This window comes from Temnothorax americanus, unplaced genomic scaffold (assembly GCF_048541705.1).
Source record: "Temnothorax americanus isolate GAGA-0224 unplaced genomic scaffold, ASM4854170v1 Scaffold12, whole genome shotgun sequence".
Taxonomy (NCBI): Eukaryota; Metazoa; Arthropoda; class Insecta; order Hymenoptera; family Formicidae; genus Temnothorax; species Temnothorax americanus.
Window position 1 is genome coordinate 890,468 of NW_027509253.1, and position 18,113 is coordinate 908,580.

General features: G+C 39.4%; 1 protein-coding gene across 11 annotated transcripts in view; it reads right to left on the reverse strand.

Moving 5' to 3' along the window:
• Endoa (SH3 domain containing GRB2 like, endophilin-A) overlaps positions 1-18,113 on the reverse strand; it is a 33,887-nt gene that overhangs the window by 7,148 nt on the left and 8,626 nt on the right. For 3 of the 11 annotated variants that reach the window (XM_077398218.1, XM_077398227.1, XM_077398221.1), the window contains exons 2-10: positions 14,642-14,742; positions 5,659-5,727; positions 4,488-4,704; positions 3,912-4,045; positions 3,737-3,803; positions 1,781-1,852; positions 1,174-1,274; positions 996-1,099; positions 45-163 (exon numbers count right to left, since the gene is read on the reverse strand). In XM_077398218.1, the coding sequence (XP_077254344.1) occupies positions 45-163; positions 996-1,099; positions 1,174-1,274; positions 1,781-1,852; positions 3,737-3,803; positions 3,912-4,045; positions 4,488-4,704; positions 5,659-5,727; positions 14,642-14,686 (928 nt within the window). In that variant the 5' untranslated portion in view covers positions 14,687-14,742. Of the gene's footprint in view, positions 1-44; positions 164-995; positions 1,100-1,173; positions 1,275-1,780; positions 1,853-3,736; positions 3,804-3,911; positions 4,046-4,487; positions 4,705-5,658; positions 5,728-14,641; positions 14,743-17,355; positions 17,619-17,724; positions 17,974-18,113 lie in introns of those variants that run through there. The other 8 variants (XM_077398229.1, XM_077398224.1, XM_077398219.1 and 5 more) reach the window with 7 other exon arrangements.

Here is an 18,113-nt window from a genome sequence, read left to right on the forward strand (position 1 = left end):
CGTCGCGTGGTGTGGTGGAGTATTTTGTGAAATATGCATTTTACCGTGAAGAGAGAAGTTCCCACCGTTCATATGGTCCAGCGTCAATCCACTGTCCACATGCAGATCCGCCAGTGTCTTCGGCACGAATTCCAACTTTGGTCGATTTGCGGCCTCTTCTTTCCTGAAGAGTAAGACATTTATCCGTGAGCAATATTATTGCCAATAAATGATTGCCACCATTCACATGCATAGACACAAAGACGGACAACTCGATCTTCTTTTACGCAAGAGATTTGCTTATTTATTTAGCTGTGAAAAGAAATATATTTAATATAACGCGCTTTATATATTAACATTTTATCAGAATGAATCACTTTTACTTCGCCAGTCAAATAATGAACAACAGTGGAAATATCAATCGACTTTACTGGCCATTATAATCGCCAAGACAATATGGTCCACGATTTGGTTCGATTATCGTCATGTAATCTTTGATACTTATATATAAGTATCTCATTCATAATAATTAAATTTATTGCGAAAAATGTTACCTCAGCCAGGGTTCGAACCTGGAACCTCCCTCAGTGATGGGTGTCGTACCAATTCGACCACTGAGGCATGTGGTAATATTTATCTCGCAATAAACTGTATTAAACTAAACAATATTATTCCAACCATAGTAACTGCGCGCCGACGATAATCGAACCAAATCGTGGTCGTATTATCTTGGCGATTATAATGGCCAGTAGAGTCGATTAATATTTCCATTGTTGTTTAATATTTTATATTAATATTTTATATTAATATTTTATATCAATACTTTATATTACGCTTTATATTACGAAAAAATATTCGTAAAGTAAAACGAAATAATTGAGAGTGTGCATGTAACTTTTTTAATTTAAATACTCATTTTTAACGCGCGCATTCGAGAAAATTATGGAAATCAGCTTCGTATTTGACACATTCGATTTTTATAACGACTTTTAATTGCGCCATATGATCAGACATACTTTTCGAAGAGTATTTCCGTCAACCCTTTCAGGACCTCGGTGCACTGTTGATGATATTCGAGAAGAGCTTCGCTGAAAGTTGCCAATTGTGCCACTTGTTCGACCTGCAAAAGAACGACGTAAGAATCACGATCTGTGGCGCAACGCGCAACATCTCGGATTAGCAACAACGACTCACGTCGTTCTCCAGCAGATTGAACATGCCCATCTGCGCCAGATGGAGGCTCTCCGCGAACTTCTCCTCGGCCTGACGAATCTCGTCGTCTGAAACGTGAGAACCTGTTCGCAAACGGTCGCCCCGCCAACGGCATTAAAAAGGTTGCACTACTGGGATTGCTTCATATTCTAAATCTAAACACTTATACAGTATAGCGGGGTACAATAAAGAAGCGTAATTAGCCCTACGAGCGCGCAAATGTATTTAACGCTATAAAAAACCGTGTTTAATTGAGTGCGCTTTGATAAAATTATCATTTCTAAAACTAGCAACAATGCATAAAGACTGTGCGGCACAACAGTTTAAATTTTTTATTTAATTTATTATAGAAATATATAATTAAGAAGCGCGTATTTTAGGAATATTTAAAAATATCTTTCGAAAGCGTCTTTTTGAAAAATCCAAAAAATATCCTACATTTTTATTTTATGTAGGTTTATCTTTTAATTTTTTTTTATTTAAAAATTTTACAGGAAATTTACGGTAGAAGCATACTGATCGATAATATGTAATAAATTTCCAAAAATACGGGATGTAAGCTCAAAATGGCACGTAATGGAAGTCATACCCGCATATGGCGACGATGTGCCCGATCGCGCTGGACTTCCAACATGCGGACTGACGGATCTCTTTCCGGTCGCTAATAATTAAGCGATTGCCAAAAACAGATATCACATCGATCATCAGCAGAAAGCGCAAATTCATTCGGAGCAAATAACACAAAAGAATCGCGACCGCGGAAAACGTATCAATAAATTCAAATTAATAATAGTTCAAATAGCATAAAAGCGAAGTATATAAAACTTACAAGAATTGTTATTAGGTGTATTTAACGCTATAAAAAAAACCGTGTTTAATTAATTGTCATTGAGCACTCTGATAAAATTATCATCCCGCTCAACGATCGAGAGTGTCAATACTAATTTATTTTGCGCCATACACACATCGGCAGTATTTACTTATAAAAGTGTTAATTAAATCCAATTATCTATATTTCTGAACAAATTAAAAATACCAAGTATACTTTAGCTGTTGTGCCAAAATTCGTTTAATTTTAACGGACTTGGATCTAACAATTATTACACCCAATATGTTTTTTATTCTTATAAAATATTATATATGTAATATAAAGTAATATATCTCTCTCGTATCATTTATAAAAAAAAAATTTATTGAGTTACACGATTTAAAGATATTAATACGTTTAATATTTATATAAATTGCAAGTGCACGGATAAATAATCTGTTAACCCACTGCACACATTTTTTTCTGTATTTTTAGCGCTGCGGTAAGCGAGCTAGTCGTATCAAAAATAATGTTCTCTGTGTAAAACGGACATAAAAGAAAAGTATTCTTTTCGCGTTCTACTTTCAAGTCCATATATATAACGCTGATTTGTAATTCTATATATTTGATCGTGATCGTGCTCATGCAACGCGGCATGCGAGCAAGGGATCGCCTTTCTATCGCAAAAAAAAATGAGTTGCACCACCGGCATCTACTCATGCAACGATTTTATCGTGACAATCCTAATCTACAGAGGCGAATCATGTATACGAAACATAATTCTATTTTCCCACACGCATGCCGAAAATGGGAGACGAAGCTGTCTTCGTGAAGAGCCTAAAAACCCACCGACGTTACGCTGGAAAAGTATAAGTGAAGAATCGAAATGGAAATTGCCTGAAAATCTCGAAAGTGCAATAATAACGATCGATATAATCGTCAAAACGGATCGTTCGTCAGCATAATATTAAATAATGCTGAAATTTGTATAACAAAAAGAAAAAAGTATCGAGCCATTAAAATTATGTCATAGTAAAAGATATAACTCACAAAGATGAGAAAAAAAGAGTTCGAAACTTTTATTTTTATGCATGTCTTCTTTTTTTAAGTACATTTACAAAAATGTATGATAAAATGAATGAATAAAAAAAAGCGTCGTTCAAAAACGACATCTCAGCGATTCTTTTTTTTTTCCACAAAGAGTAACGCGATCATTCTCTTTATTCATCACGTCTCTCTTTCGACACACGTGCTCGTACTTAACTGCGAGTTTTTCTCCGTCGGAGGAAAATAATCTCCGCTTCGGTCACGACACTTTTATCTCTTCGACAACGACGATTTCGCAGTTTGTGACCTTTCGCCGTTATAGCATTCCCGGCAATACCGTCTTTCGCGTTTTCTTTTACGACACCGCGTCATCTCTAAAATCACGAGCGGGGGTGCGGCCACAGCTCCTCTCCCATCACGCGTCGAAGGGCGCGTTCGCCCGGCGTCATTACTCCGTGTTACAATTCCGTCACGGTTTTTATTTCAACTCATCACACGTAGTCGCTCCGCGGGCATATCGCGAGCGACGACGACGACGTGTTCGTGGCAAGGACACGCGCGACGACGGCCGCGGCCGCGGCGGCGGCCTGCTCGCGCGCGCCCGAATAATAAATCAATAGGAGCGCGGAAACGCGAGAGAGAGAGGACGAGAAGCGAGGGTAACACGCAAGGGGGAAAATCTCAACGTACCTTTCGCCTGGCGTCTTCGCTTGCAATCGAAGTCGAGCCTACGGCCTTGCAGTTTCTTCCGATGGTGCTGAAATCAACAACGAAATCGAAGATGATCGCACGCGTGCGAGAGAAGCGTGAAGAAAAGCGGCGCCTAGCCGAGCGCGACTATACACAACTTTTCCAATAACCGTACCATCACTTCTTTGAGATCCTTGGTCTGCAGATGGTGCAGCGGCTCGAGGAAGTTCTGCTTGATGTTATCGTCCAACGAATACTTGACGTCCGCCATCTGCTTCATGGCTTCGCCCATTTCAATGAGAGCCTGGGCTGTAAGGATTGATAAAAGTGGAGCGGGAGATAAGGTGAGACGCTTACGACCTATCGATCCTCGATACGTCTTCCTTTCTTTAATATTAAAATGTCACTAAACCCCGCTGTGAAAACATATAATTTGTGTAAAGACATTTTTTTTTCATTATCTGAAATTATTGTCAGATGATTCTTATCTCCTGCCAAAAAATTGTCGCGTACAAAAAAGAATAATATATTTTTGTAGAAAAGACAAGAAAAAAATAAAATCTTTAAACGGTATAAACGAATAAAAATCTCAGTTTTGCAAAAATAACAACAATATAGTCGTATTGAAAATAATTTTAAGAGACGCGATTCCTCGCGAACGAGAACATTTTTAGACAAGAAAGTGCGGATTGAATTTCTCCACGAAAAACCGTGAAAAATCGCGCAATCGTCGAGTTTAAACTGCATGTACCGAAAACGCTGTCCTCGCCCATTTTCTTGCCATAAGTGAGCATGCAATCGCCAAGTACACCTTCCGGCTGAGGATAAGTGGACGCCTTCGCCTGACCGCTGAGTTTGCTGATACCCTTGACTGCAGCCATCTTCGCCCTCGCCGTTGGGTTTGGTTGGAGGAACTCCTTCGTCTTCATCTGCAGCTCCTCCACGAGCTCGTACGTGACGTCTGTTTTCTATATACATGACGTGTTTATATGAAGCCTTCGTCTCTTGTCAATTCACTTCGTCGAGAACGTCAAGGAATTCTTTATGAAGCTTTGAAATTATATTCGCGATACGCACGAAATGGATGATCATCGATTCAAGAGTATAGTAATAAAAGACAACTCATTTGAGAGACTATTGCTCTTCTCGGAATAATACTTCCGCAAAGTATAATAATGCATAAATTCGAGGCATAAATTCCAAAAACATTATCCTCTGTTTTGTTTAATTATCCTTTCATTTATTATACAATTCTTTATTCTCCAATTACGTTAAATTTATTTACTTATATAAGAATCGAGAAGATCCAATTCATTTTCGGCAAATCTTAACATTCAAAAGGTTTTATTTTATTAAATAACTCTTGTATAAGACTTGGGTTATACATTCTTATCTCAAAATTAAAACTGTTATCGAATTCTAAAAACAGTTTTAACAATATGAGAATACACACAGAGAGAAAATCGTAATCAGAAAATTAAAAGCGATTACAAAGGTGGAATTTACAAACGGTTCTCGACATAAATTATATCGCGTTATCTGTGTTATGACGAAGTTAAAAAGCGAAGTATTCTATAGAAAGGTACCGGCCGCGGCGGTAAGAAGTTTTTCCAGAACTTATTCGTTTTATAACACAGTCAATCTCGCGACTTCTGGCTTCTGGCTTCATATAACAGGAAAACGTCAAGAAAACGTTTTGAAAGATAGATAAAGATCCTCAGCGGAGCCAAAAAAAAAGTCAGGCAAAATCCTTGAAATTCAGTAATAATGCCAGTAAATAGAACATGCTGGTCATCTCGTTCCTGACGTTCTCACAAAGGAACCGTGCGAAAATGTGACGCCTCATCTCACAACACACATACAACTTGAGAGAGACAGGAGAGGGAGAAAGAGAGAGATGGATACGAAAATACACTACTCACCCTCTCCATATCCACGAAATCGACGTCGAGCTTCGTTCCCTCCGCTCCGCCCATCTTCTCCGTCATGTACTGCAAGAGAGATCCGTTTATCCTTAGCTTAAAATCTATAGCTGCTGAATGAATAACGCACTTCACCCATTTTACAAATCTCTTAATCCGACCTGGTAAGTTCGCGTGAAAGATGTGCTTGTCAAAACTTGGGTCGATTTGATTTGACAAAATTTCTCGAGACTTATTTACTCTCAAGCACTTAAGTGAGATAGGTACATCACGAAAGTCTCTATATTTCAACGAGCGTTTCGTTGAATAATTTATGTTAAGTAATAATAATAGGTTTAAAATTTACTCGTTTATTGCCTGAATTGCTTTAATTATAAGCGTAGAATTTTTGTTCTCGATAAAACTTTAAAGACTTTATCTGGATATATTATATAGAACTCTTGAAAGAAAAGATATAAATCGAAAATAAACGTAAGCATATACAGAGATTTACGATAATTTAAGACTCCAAAAATTTGAATATTCAAGAATAAAAAATTTTTAAAATCATTAAAAAACGACAAATTTTTAAAAACCATCGGATTTAAAAGAGGCAAAAGACTGATATGATACGTATTTTACTTTTAAAAACTTCCGTCAATCTTTTAATATCTCGGTCGAGGATTTCACGCTTGTATGATTAATGCCCCATACGAACGAGATCGTTTCCGAAAATGTCTTCATGGATTACGTAAACCGCGCTACGTATGCGAGAATATAATATTTCCACGGACCACGTCGGTTGGACGAGAGATCAGCCAATCGCTCGTAGATCGGGATCGTCCTGAAAAACGGCAGGAGATTTCCTCGGGATACTTCCGACAAGGGGATATCTCCGGAGAGAGAAGTCAGGAGCTAAGACTTTGAGAATAAGTATCACGGAAAGCGTACATAGAGAGGGGAAATGTTAGTGGCCGAGAAAATATCATCGACAAGGGAGGAACGGTTCTTTCCTCGATCAATAATACCCGCAACAATAATGTCCGTCGATCTGCCAAGACCTACGAAACATATCGCTCCCTGTCTTTGCCAATGGCAATGGTGAAAAAAGGATAATACGCATATCCTGCCAAGGCTCTGGAAAATAGGTCAGATAAATTGGCATGCGAGCGCATATACGCAACACGAACGACTGTATACCAATTTCTGCTAAACGAAATTTCAAGTGTTCGCTTCGAGATTACTCCAAAACTTCGATGAGCTCCATCAATTATATTTTATTGAATTAACTACTCACGCGTGTCAAAGTTACGTACATTACCGGATTTAACGGATTTAAAACATAAATATCATACAAAATTGTTTCGATATTTTACCGATAAATCAAATTTCATATATACATCAATCATTATCGAAATTTGCTAATTACCTATCTGCGCAAGATCAAATTTTTCTTACGAAACTTCAGTTCTGTGTTATCTAAAAAATTGTGATATAACGCTATACAATGTATCATACATGATGTATAAAAAAGTTTGCTAAAGTATAATAATTTGATAATAGCAACACTGCAAAATTAAAAGTCAAATTGCACCACAGTATCAAGATTAACTAACGGGGTTAACGATCTCTTTGTCTTTCTTCCTTCCACCTTCTCTGCTTTTTTCCTCTCTCTCTCTCTCTCTTTCTCTTTGCTTTCTCTTTTCTACTTAAAAATTTCTGTAGTACAAACAATGGAAAAAAAGTTACATCAAAAGTTAGCTATCGGTAATCTTTTCTAAGCTCTTTTAAAGTCCTCTTCTAAGTGCATTTTGAGCGCGTAACTCAATTTTGTTCACGCAAATTCAAATATTTACCCCGGTAAGGAGCAACTAAAATTATCGATAATCGCAAGAATATATCCAATCAATTCGCGATGCCACATTCTATCTAAAAAAAATCAATTTCTTTGTATATATGAACAAATAATGTCGATGTGTATAATGCCGTGCGATTTGTATTTTCCTGTGAAATCAATTGTATATGCAAAAAGAAAGAGAGTGACACGGAAATGGTATCGTACGTTTAATCGTGCTGAGCGGCGAGCTTTGCAAGTGGGATTACTCGCAGGAGAAGAAGGAACAGAAAAAGAGAGAGAGAGAGAGAGAGAGAGAGAGAGAGAGAGAGAGAGAGAGAGAGAGAGAATGAGAAAGACCCTGACCCATTTAACGACGACCCACTTCCAGAGATGTGCACAGGGACGCCGTCACTCGTATCCCAGTAAACGCCATCCTGGAGTAAATTTGACCCACATCGCGTCTCTCGCAATGTCGCGCGCTTTATACCGACGAGCATCCAGTTTCCGGCGATTTAGAGTCGCGCCTATGAAGTATTATGGCATAAACGGGATCATCCCGACACGGGAATCATAAAATTTGAAAATTTTCTGTGGTATAAAGGAAAAAAGTTTAGATTTTTTTCCTTCTTCAGAAAAACTGTTACACTGAATTTGTGCTGTAAAGCAGATATCGTATAACATGGCAAAATATCTGTTATTTGTTGCAAAAAATTGCTTTATTACACTTAGATTAAATTATGTACAAATATCCGTGTTTCTATTGCAATTAAATTTATAATAGCCCGTAATTGTATTAATAATATTGGTAAAATAACGTAAATGATAAATAGAAAATGGGCCTCGTGAGCAATCACGTATAATTATTTTCTTTATTCCAGGAAAGAAGAGAAATAAAACTACAGGATCTCTATTAAGATTTCATGAATTACAAATTATATTATACATTCTAGATTTGTGTTAAGACCGGTTCTATTTTTGTAACCGTTTCTCTAACGACTACGATAACGTGGATGACGTAAAAATATAATTGGAAAAGCGTCATCGGCGAGATTGAAACCCCGAAGGAGCGATATATTTTTATAACCGATTCATAACTCTTGCAACGAGCGGAAACTTAAAACTCGATCGGCTTGAATAAGATCTAAATTTTAACCGCGCGCCGCCCGCGCCGGTGCAGTCGCGGTTTGTATCGCAAAACTCTTTTAACACACATTCGGCGCGGACTCGCGGATCGCTCTTTCGGCTTTAAAGCGCCTTTAAAGTAAGGTACCCGTGTCACGGATTCGATAAGGATGTCGATCTACATAAGGATTAATTGCGCCACTCAACTGGCACATTCGTGCCTGAACGAGACCTTTGCACTCGCATTAAAGCAGCAACCAGATTGACCGGTACGAGCATCGAATTTCACAGACGTGTTCGCTCTTGGGGCGATACCGAGTCGAGATTAGAATTACACATCCACGAACCGTATATCCCCGAGATAAAAAGAGAAACGAGTCAGAGAATCTGTCCCTTATAAAGAGACGACCAGGACATTTCAGTATTTAAATATTGTTAGTCGGAATATTATTCATTACATATATAATTTAAAAACCTATGCAGTGAAATTATCCTCTCCGTATTAATTTCATATTATTTTTGATATAATATTGATTAGAACATATTGAAAGCAATCGACTCGTTTACATCAATTAATTCATAAATTTTTCCTGTCATGTTGTACCTGTTATTTTACAATGTTCGTATCTCGCTGCAAACGTATATATTTACCATTAACGTTACGATAGCATTTGTGGTTTCAACTACAAATAATATTATTCACATGTGAGAACAACAATTTAAAAATATTATTTATGGAAATATTTTTCCAAATAATTTATAAATAGTGATTCACATTGTTTTATTAAATTATATAACCATTTGATTGACGTCGAACGCACGTGTAAGCGTTAAATTGTTACCGAGGACGATGTATGTACCTTTAAATCTCTCGTATGTGCGCGCACGTACGGGATCGAATCAAATTTCAGGCAAACACGAGAACATGCGGAAAAGCGGAGCACACATTCTCGAAAGCTCGCACGGTCGATCGGCTCGTAGGTAACATCATCGGCGAGTTCACGACATCGCGCCGTAAAAATATCCGTTCGCCATCGTTCTAACATCGATAACGACGAACAGGACATCCGGCGATATTGCGGGGTTCGATCAGGCGGCGGCATAACAACGCGACACATCACACAACGGTGCGACGATGCACTTAAAGCCCCCACATTCGCCGCACCAGCCGCGCACATATATCGTGCGGCGAATGCAATTAGGGCACATAAAGTGAGGTAGGCACGTGCCATGCGAGCGTGTATATAATACGCGTGCGTGCGTGCGTGCGTGCGTCCGCGATTCCAGGGTTTTTCGCGCTACGAGATAAACATGCAATTTTCGTCGAGGCGCAATATGGTGAGCACGCGTTATTTACGATGCGCAGTAACGCTGTCGAACTATCGCTTTATATGCGAAAATAGATGTATGTATACAACGATAGCCGGAAACGCCTTCAATAAATCGTAATAGCTAGCCAGGGCTTGCGAATACAAAATGCCGGTATTCATTTCAAATTATATAATAATTAAATATAATCGCTAATACAAGCATATGAATTTATCTTCCTCTCTCTCCTTCTTTTTAAATTTTAAACTCTTATGATTCTGCTTTAATAAATACATTTATTAAAGTTGAATTATTCATTTATTATAAAATTTATTGTTATATTAAAGTACAATGAATATGTTAATGAATATTTTAATTACTACATAGAGAAACCAAGCCGAGCTTCCAAAAAATTTCTATATTAAATATAAGCGTTAAACCACACATGAATATATAACGTAATAAATAGAATGAGATAAAATCGAGGAATCCACCTGTTCTAGCACGAAATTATATAAAAGCTCATTTAATTAATATTTATTAATTTTTATTTTTATTGCTTTTATTTAATTGAACAAAATTTTTTACTGGATACATCTTAAAATAACATATGGTATTTGTCGAAACGCGTTGACGCGTTAAAAGCAGTTTGGATGCAGATATCTCGCCGGGGCGCATTATCTCGATCGGTGCTTCTCGTTTATTATAAATATTCGAAGGTGGTGTGCACAATTAAGGATGCAAAGGTCAAAAGCTGCGGCTGCCATCATCGCGCATCAGCGAGAATTTCGGTAGCCGATCGTGCCGTTCCCGAGAAGTTACCTGATCGACAGTTTAAAACTGCTCGTTACACAATCGTGTGCCTCAAGCGGCAGGCAATAATTCGCATTGTTTCGCACGCCGCGCCGCTAGCGCACACTTTTCGCTCGCCGCTCGCGCCTCGCCGCCGTCTTCGACGACATGGATTTTCATTTGACATTTGCGACGGCCCGCAATGCGGTAATTAAGGCCAGGATAACATCCCGCCAACGCGAGACGCGACATCCCTTGGAAACTGTATTAAAACTTAGGAGAGTTTTCCTTACGCTCAATTCTCTTCGGCAAAAATCAAGATACATGCGCAAAATCCACCGTATCAAGTCTGTACATAATGAAAAGTAAACGTAATGGAACAGCTACGAAGAATTAAATTAGTTATGATTTTATTGTTTATTCCCTGTCTTTTGTATTTAATTTTATCGTCTTTATATTTAATTTACTTCTATATACTTTCTGTATTATTAAGAAAGAAATACAAAAGTAAATTAAATATAAAGATAATAAAATAAAATATAAAGATATAAAATAAATAATGAAATATAATAACTGATTTAATTCTTCTGTGGATTCTCTGTGGAGTTTCGTAAATCATAATATTAATTGCGGAAAGCGCGGTAACTGTATCGGTAACTTTTATCGATATTTCCCCTCGGAAAACAAACTGACGCATTTGCATAATCGCAAATAGTACTTTACCGTGTACCTGCAACTGCGAGCGGCGCATGGGAATAATTGCAGCAATTTTCATTATTACGTCTCGACAATGCACACGGTAGAAATGCCATATAGGCAGAATTTCGCACGACACATATAAGCGCGTGGATCGCGCCTCGTTTAACGCGAAGCGCAGAGAGCCTCGCGTCTTTAATGTTAAGAATTTCATAATCAAGTTTTCCACGGTATTTAGAGCGTAAGTTACGCATGACGCATATATGTTCAACGAGATATTTCCATCGTAGAGATTTTTGCCGTCAGGGGCAAATAATTGCACAATTCTGAAAAATACTATAACGCAAAGACAGGTATATTAAGCTGTCTGAGCCAAATTATCAGAACACAAAAAATTTTATATGGAATTAATTTGCTAATTATTTGCTGTTTTTTGCTTTTAAAAGTAATTTTTTTGTTCCAGCTATTAAAAAGTTACAAAGTTAAGATTAAGCTATCCAACCATTGTAAAAAAAATGTATATACATAAGTCAAAGCAAAAAGTTAATAATACCAAAATTATTTGCTACGTTTTTGCTATTTTTTGGTTGCAAAAGTAATTTTTTTTCTCCAGCTTTTAAGAAGACATCAAGATCAAAATGTGACGCTTAAGAGTAAAGCACATTAAAGAAAATAATTTCTCGCATTATTATAGCATCAGAATGTTCCCTGAATTATTTGCTCTCAAGATGTCTAAGTCTCGAATTTTTTACTCGCGAAATAATTTTAGAAAACTTATATTTTACTCATTATATATAAGTCTGTTTCCCTCGCTATCTCCTTTCTAAAAAAGGCATGTCATCGATACTTGTGAATCTATCGAAGTATTGTTGTCAATACTTTGCGATGCCGATTGGTTCTCTTACTGCGCTTACTTCATGAGCATCTGTCGTGTCGCATATTTTGACAGTTTTGTGTATCAAAGGGTTAATATTGTAATGTAATAATAATGTAATAAATAAATAGCGCATATAAAATAGCGGTATATAAAATATATCGTTTTTTTTTATTTTCTCTATATTCCTATTAGTTATAGGAATAATTTATTGCTTTGACTTATGTATATGCTGTTTTTTACAATGGCGTGGCAGCTTAATCTTGCTATCCAGCCCTTTGTAAATTTTTAATAGTGTGAACAAAAAATAGCAAAAAAGCATAATAGCAAATAACTTTGGTATTATTAATTTTTTGCTTTGACTTATGTATATGCTGTTTTTTACGGTGGCTGGATAGCGTAATCTTAAGCTATCCAGCCCTTCGTAACTTTTTAATAGTTGGAGCAAAAAAATTACTTTTAAAAGCAAAAAATAGCAAATAATTAGCAAATTAATTTTATATAAAATTTTTTCTGATAATTTGCCTTAGATAGCTTAATATACCTCGTAAAGACCATGCGGGTCAACCACGCCCACGCAAGCACACTGTGATACAATTACGCTTAATCTTGTATAATTAGGAGGTATTATTCGAAATAATAGATTCTAACAAGCCATTTCGAATCAAAAGCAAGATTATCAAAATAAATGGTATATTAATTCTCATTCGTTTGACAAATTTACGCTTATTGTCAGTATTAGTGTTACGCCGTTTTCATATATACTTATTCAAGTAAAAACAAATTAGATAGTGTCTGATGTTTTGCACTTCCAATTTAACAAATATGTAATAATTTATCATTTTGTTATATCTCTGAGTTTGTTATGTGTTATGTCTCACCCTCACCGGATGTTGTTTCTATATTTTGATGTGAAATTCTTTGCACTTTTTAATTTTGAAAATCTGCACGACCTCGTTTCATTAAAGGATCATTATTGATTCGTTAAGCATGTCTCTTTCAATTAACAATTAGCCGTAAATTCGTCACGGTCTCGCTGCGACTTTAGTATTGAGAGCAAGCAGCAGCAACCAGTTACCAGTTCTTCTCTACTCGTCATTTCAAGATTAAACGTGACAGCGTGATAATGCCGCGGCTGCAGTTGATACGAAAATTCTCCGCACATAGCATGCTGAACCAAATGATAACTCGCATCAACCAGTTGTCAAACTTGGCTTTCTCAGTAACGTTCCAATAAATGCAATTGTGTAAAGCATGCATTATTTTCCGCAAAGAGTATTTTCCTGTTGATGTAAAATACGTATACTAATACACTACGCGATATTTTCCGTAATTCTGAGATTCCCCCTCTCGTGTTTCACGCATTCCAGACTCGTAGATTTCTATCCTCAGATTCTGAGATCCTCTCCGCGAGAGAGATTCTCCAATAATAAAATTCCCATATGCACGTCGAAAATTCTCGAGGAATGCCGGGGGATATCGATTTCACCGACGCAAGGACAATTCATGTAATAATATTTCACGTGATAACAATTAATCTGCGTTTCGCAGATCTCGAGTTTCGGGGAGAGCTCGTTTGCTTGTTTTCTCGATTACATTAGCCGTTGCGGGGAGCGTCGCGGTGACGCCGGGTAAATCTGGCTGCGTTACTTACGCGAATATCACGAATTTCCCGACGACGCGTAATCGCATTAAGACACCGCGCGTTTCACGGGGGACGGACGGCGTTGGCAGTCGAAAGTTCGCGACGCCTAAGTAGCAATCAATCGCCAGTAATTGGAGTAATGTAGCGACGAGAGTCGTTAATGTGGACGATTAAACTTTCAACGGTGTTCCACATAATGAATACGCCGTATCGGCGAATCGTGCGCGCCGCAGCGGATCGTTAGCGCGATGCCTACTTACAAAGTGCTCCTATAAGCACTAAATCAATAGCGTAATAATCGTAAAGCGTTTTGTCGTTTAATTCAATGAGAATAGCTAGTTAAATTGAAAAAACTAGAGTTTAAAATGAAATTTCGCGAAAGAAAAATCGAACTTCAATTACGCGAACCGGTACCAATTTAGATATACCGTTAAAAGAAATCGACAAATTGATAAAAGAAATAATCCACGCGAGGCGAATACTCGGAGGATAAATAATGCCTCCTGTCAGCGCTGCGTATTGATTTATTTTATTATTCAGTCAGAAGAGATATATCTCAATATATTTCAAATAATTTCAAAAGGTATTTAGCGTACATTGCTTTCGAAGCTCAACCTCCGTTTGCGGGCTTGTTATTCTTATGGAAAAGATATTATCGATTCCGCGCATGGTGGAAAGATCCATTGTGAAGTCGCCGAAGGAATAGGACGCTTCCACGACGAATGCTCACCTGATTCGCTTTGTTGATCTGCTTCTTGAGCCCGGCGAACGCCATGGTCGTGCAGTCGTGTCGTTGCTTCCCGGATTACGCGTAAATCGTATACCCCGTAACTGTAACAGAGACGGAAAACGGGGAACTGTCAGACAGGTTGCACGTGTGAATCTCTATGTACGACGACGCGACGGAGAGCCTCGTATAGAGAGAGAAAAGAATGAAAGTTGCGAGCGTCGGGGGAAAAATAGAACGAAAGTTTCGAATTTGTGGCCGCGACGGCTGTTGGCCGCTCGCCAAGGCGAACGGGATGATTTTCAATGTTATCGATCGGCCGTATGTTTTCCAGCATCGGACATGACTCGTCGCTGATGTAACTAGCCGGTTGCCTCGCCTCGCCTCGCGTGAAGGTGACGAGGCGGAGACGACGGCGATGGGGGGCCCCTCGAGGATGATCTCACACGCGTGAAGCCGTACGTCGCAACGTACCGCGCCGACCCGACCTCTTAACAGGCTCTAATGAGAGTAAGTAATGCTTGCTCTTATTAACGGACGGCACGTAGGTATATCGATAGTTCCCTCACGCGCGACTTCCAAAGCGGCTACAGCTTTGGCACGACGGAAAGTAAAAAGAACGTCAGCAAATTTTATGCATACGAATCATAAATTTACAACCCTTTAATAAAGGCGCAAGCGATACGCTGTATAAATCCATGGTTTATTTAAATCTGTTGACCGCGCGAGTCACAGAACTTCTCTGTCATATTCTATAATCCGATATCGATCAGCCTGTATTGGTCTATCTTGGTCGATCTATATTGGGAATGTTGTGTTACAGCAAGTTATGCGTGCATTTATTAATGCAACTGCGTATATCGATTTTTTATAACGGTTGGCATGCAGAAATGTCGCAATAAAAATAGAGGAAGCGTATATACATTTTAAAAAATTTATGAATGACAAAATGGGATGACTTAACAATAGCGAGTTACCGTACGTCGCGTCTCAATAAAGGCAATATACTGCGAGTCGATAAATTTATATATATGTTTGGTGTACAATACAGAAATTTTATTCGCAAAACCTATAATGATGAATTAAAGGGAATTTGCTCGATTAATAGTAAAAGTGACGTATTTCTCGTTGATGGCTCTCTTGATGTAAATTCTGCATCGGCACATCCGAAATAGACATGTAATACAGCAGAGAGGTTCCAGCAACGAGATATGCATAAATCCATGGCAGATTTCAATAAGAGCAAGCGCCGGGTATCGATTCCTGACGCAATATCCACGAGGCTTACTATAGGTTAAAAGTTTTACGTAATAAGAGAATCTTAAATCTTAAACGATCGCGAAATATTTAAGCGCTAAATCTGCAATATTCGAACAGGAATGACGATAATATCGACGTGTTCCCATATACGAATACAGCAACATAAGTCTCTTATAAACTCTGAATAGACTCCTAGAGCGCGAATTTCAAGAAAGCATGGCACGCGTATCGAGCCGAAGAAGCTCTACAAGCAGGCGCAAAGTCCATAATTGACCCGAGCGGTCGGCGATTCCGACGAGCACGCAGAGGTCGTCGGAACCTTACGCGATTAATTAATCTCATGGTGCACCAGCCGAAGGTAAGCCGGACTCAAACTCTTCACGCTCGCTTTGCGCTCTCGCAGAGTCGTCGTGAAAAATCATCGACCGACGAAAACTCTTTCCGAGCGATCCTTGTCGATCGCAGGAATCGAGGTTTCCGCTAACGTGCATGCCGGCAGCGGAATTCGCCGAAGTGAATGAACGCCCCGTTAACGAGAAGAACCGCTGTCTATATATGTTCCAGAATGGCACGCATTGATGGCTCCGCGATATAACGTTGAAATCCCCTTACTTATAGTAATATAGTAATGGGCGTATATATATATATATATATAAATGAATGCAATAACATCTTCATTAATAAGACTAACTGTAAGCCTGTAATAATCGCGAGAGCTTTATTAAAAACGCACGACGGTTCGATCGACCCGATCGGTATCGCGGCTCCGAAAGATCCTCGAGGTAAATCGGAGGCAAAGGGACAAGGTTCGGCAAGTGGGCGATTGGATGAGAAGATGGAGGATTACTGACACACAGTCCCGACAACAACAATGGTTAATGTCCGTCCCGACTTCGTTGCGACACAACAATTGGACCCATCACCAATGTGCTGATTGCGCCGTTAAGCGCCGAGTATTTGCACTCTTAAGTTAAATTCGCGTGTGCCTTAACGGCTAAAATTTATGCTGTTAATAAATAAACGGACGGTATATATATAGTGGAACATAATATTAAAAGAATAGATGGCAGTACTGAATAGTAAAATATAGAGTCATAAAGATAATACGTGGCGCAATAATCCTATCTGATGAAATTTAAGTAGGAACTTTATGCAAGAAGAGAAATGATAAGATTAGATAAAGCTGCAGTAAAAAAAACTGCGGTAAAAACTGCAGGAAATTATATATAATATTCAGCCGGAATATAGTTAGACGTGTAAAAGACGTTATAACGTTATAGGCTGTGCGAATGGATACGCGATATCGAAAAGGATAAAGGGTACTACAGTAGGTAGCACCTGGTGGTATAAGCACGGGAATATAGAGAGCTATACGTACGCCTCACCGGCGTACGCTATATAGGTAACTATAGTGTAGTGCTAGGTCAGGTAAAAATGGACTATAGAAAGGGACCGACCGATCAAACGCGCAGGCAGATGAAGACAGCCACGTTAGTTAGGTTCAGAGTACAACCCCCCCGGCGGCGATCAAGAATTCTAACTCGTCACCCGAGAGCTCGCTATACCCAGCGGCAACGTCGTCTCGTGCCATCCATATAGTCCGCGAACGGGACGACGCGTTCGCTCCGGAAGACCCCGTATTCGCGTCGCACTGCACACGATACCGAATTGCAAGAGCCGCGACGGTCCTCGCGCGCCGGGAAACGGGAGGAACGACCCGCTGGGTCGCGATAACGCCGCAAAATGCAACGCGCGGTAGCGCGGTGGACGACGCGACGGGGCCTCGCGATGCAAAATACAAGCGCGAGACAAGGAGCGTGTCTCACCTCTCTCTGAGCCTCTGAGCGCTCTCGGCCCCTCCGGCCGCGAACCGGATGCGCACCCCCACAAACGCACGCCCTGGTGGACACGGGCCGACGACGTTGGACTCTCGACGTTGGACTCGCGTCGACGATGGGAACGGGACGCGAGAGCGGATATGCGTGCCTCTACGTGCGTGGAGGAAACAGGAGGGATCCGCGTGGGCCCACGAGCACCGCGAGAGAGCACCCCACTGACTACTCTCGTACGTGATCGGTCTCTCGCACACCGCCAAGTCCCCTGCTAGGGGGTAGTTTTCTGCTGGCCGATCGATACGCGGCCACGGCTCGGTTTCTCGGTCTCTCTCTCTCTCTCTCTCTCTCTCTCTCTCTCTCTCTCTCTCTCTCTCTCTCTC